General features: G+C 42.9%; 1 protein-coding gene across 1 annotated transcript; it reads left to right on the forward strand.

Moving 5' to 3' along the window:
- LOC129820872 (gamma-crystallin M3-like) lies at nt 1-1,188 on the forward strand. Its single transcript, XM_055877939.1, has 3 exons — nt 1-49; nt 370-615; nt 840-1,188. The coding sequence occupies exons 1-3, from the start codon at nt 38-40 to the stop codon at nt 1,137-1,139; spliced, it is 558 nt and encodes a 185-aa protein (XP_055733914.1). The 5' UTR covers nt 1-37; the 3' UTR covers nt 1,140-1,188.
- Nucleotides 1,189-1,417: the final 229 nt, after the last annotated feature.

Genomic DNA, 1,417 nt, shown 5'->3' on the forward strand with positions numbered 1-1,417 from the left:
TGTAGCAGCAGCACAGCTCTCAGGAACAACCGCAATCATGATGGGCAAAGTAAGTGAATGTTTCATCCCACACTCTATGTGTTTTAATTCACCAGTGCCTGAATAGTGGCTGGTTAAGTGAATCACAAAACACAGTTACCTGATAGTTCACTTTTTTAGTGTGGCTTCTTTTCAACTTCCTTATAGTATTGTTTTTTACTACAAACATGTTTTATTATTATTGTTAGCCGAGTATTTAGCATCACCTATAATAATCTAGCATTTTAGGAGCATGTAGCAATTCTAGTTATAAAGCAACTTGTATCTGCAAATTCATATATTTTTATACATTTTTCCATAATTTAGTATATATTACTTTTGTGTTTCCAGATCACCTTCTACGAGGACAGGAACTTCCAGGGTCGTTCCTATGAGACCAGCCAGGACTGCTCTGACATGTCCTCCTTCCTGAGCAGGTGTCACTCCTGCAGGGTTGACAGCGGTTGCTTCATGGTCTACGATCGCAACAACTACATGGGAAACCAGTACTTCATGAGGAGGGGAGAGTACCCTGACTACCAGCGCATGGGAATGGGAATGAACGACTGCATCAGGTCCTGCCGCATGATCCCCATGGTAGGTGGAGAGAGAGGACGCCACTCAATAGTGGGAGTTAACAATGATGCTTTATTTCCCCATTCCACAAGAGGCCCATTGCCCCCCAAGAGGCCCTGCTGTCCTCTCCCTGCCTGTAGTAATAGCCAGTACATTACAGTAGGGTGTTTTAATGGTTGTATTCTCATATTTTACACATTTATATATAATTCTGACTCGTCAAATCATTGTTTTGCTCCTGACAGCACAAAGGAAACTTCAGGATGAGGATCTACGAGAGGGAGAACTTCGGAGGTCAGATGCACGAGATGACGGACGACTGTGACTCCATCCAGGTCCGTTACCGTATGTCAGACTGCCAGTCCTGCAACGTGATGGACGGCCACTGGCTGATGTATGAGCAGCCCCACTTCAGAGGCAGGCAGATGTACATGAGGCCTGGAGAGTACAGGAACTTCAGAGATATGGGCATGGGAATGGGAGGCATGAGCGGCAGCATGAGGTTCATGAGCATGAGGCGAATCATGGATAACATGTCCATGTAATATGCTCACATGTTGTATGAAAAATGGTGAATAAAATAATGTTCCCAATTCTAAATTTTTGCATAATTGTCTTTTTTTTGTGGTGCGTTTACTCAGAACACTTCCTGGTAGATAATTAATGAATCATTTCACTAGTTCACCCTCACAACTTTAACATTTTAAAGTTTAGGACAATTGTTAGGAATAGGTAGGTAACAGAGGAGACTGGGGAGTTGGAGCTATAGGAGGATGTAGTGGCTGGAAAGGAATAAATGGAATGGTTTAAATCATATGGAAAC

Source organism: Salvelinus fontinalis, chromosome 23 (assembly GCF_029448725.1).
Source record: "Salvelinus fontinalis isolate EN_2023a chromosome 23, ASM2944872v1, whole genome shotgun sequence".
In the NCBI taxonomy this organism is placed as follows: domain Eukaryota; kingdom Metazoa; phylum Chordata; class Actinopteri; order Salmoniformes; family Salmonidae; genus Salvelinus; species Salvelinus fontinalis.

Coding starts and splice junctions, on each gene's coding strand:
- LOC129820872 (XM_055877939.1), top strand. Junction 616..839: donor CCTGCCGCATGATCCCCATG/GTAGGTGGAGAG, acceptor TGCTCCTGACAG/CACAAAGGAAACTTCAGGAT.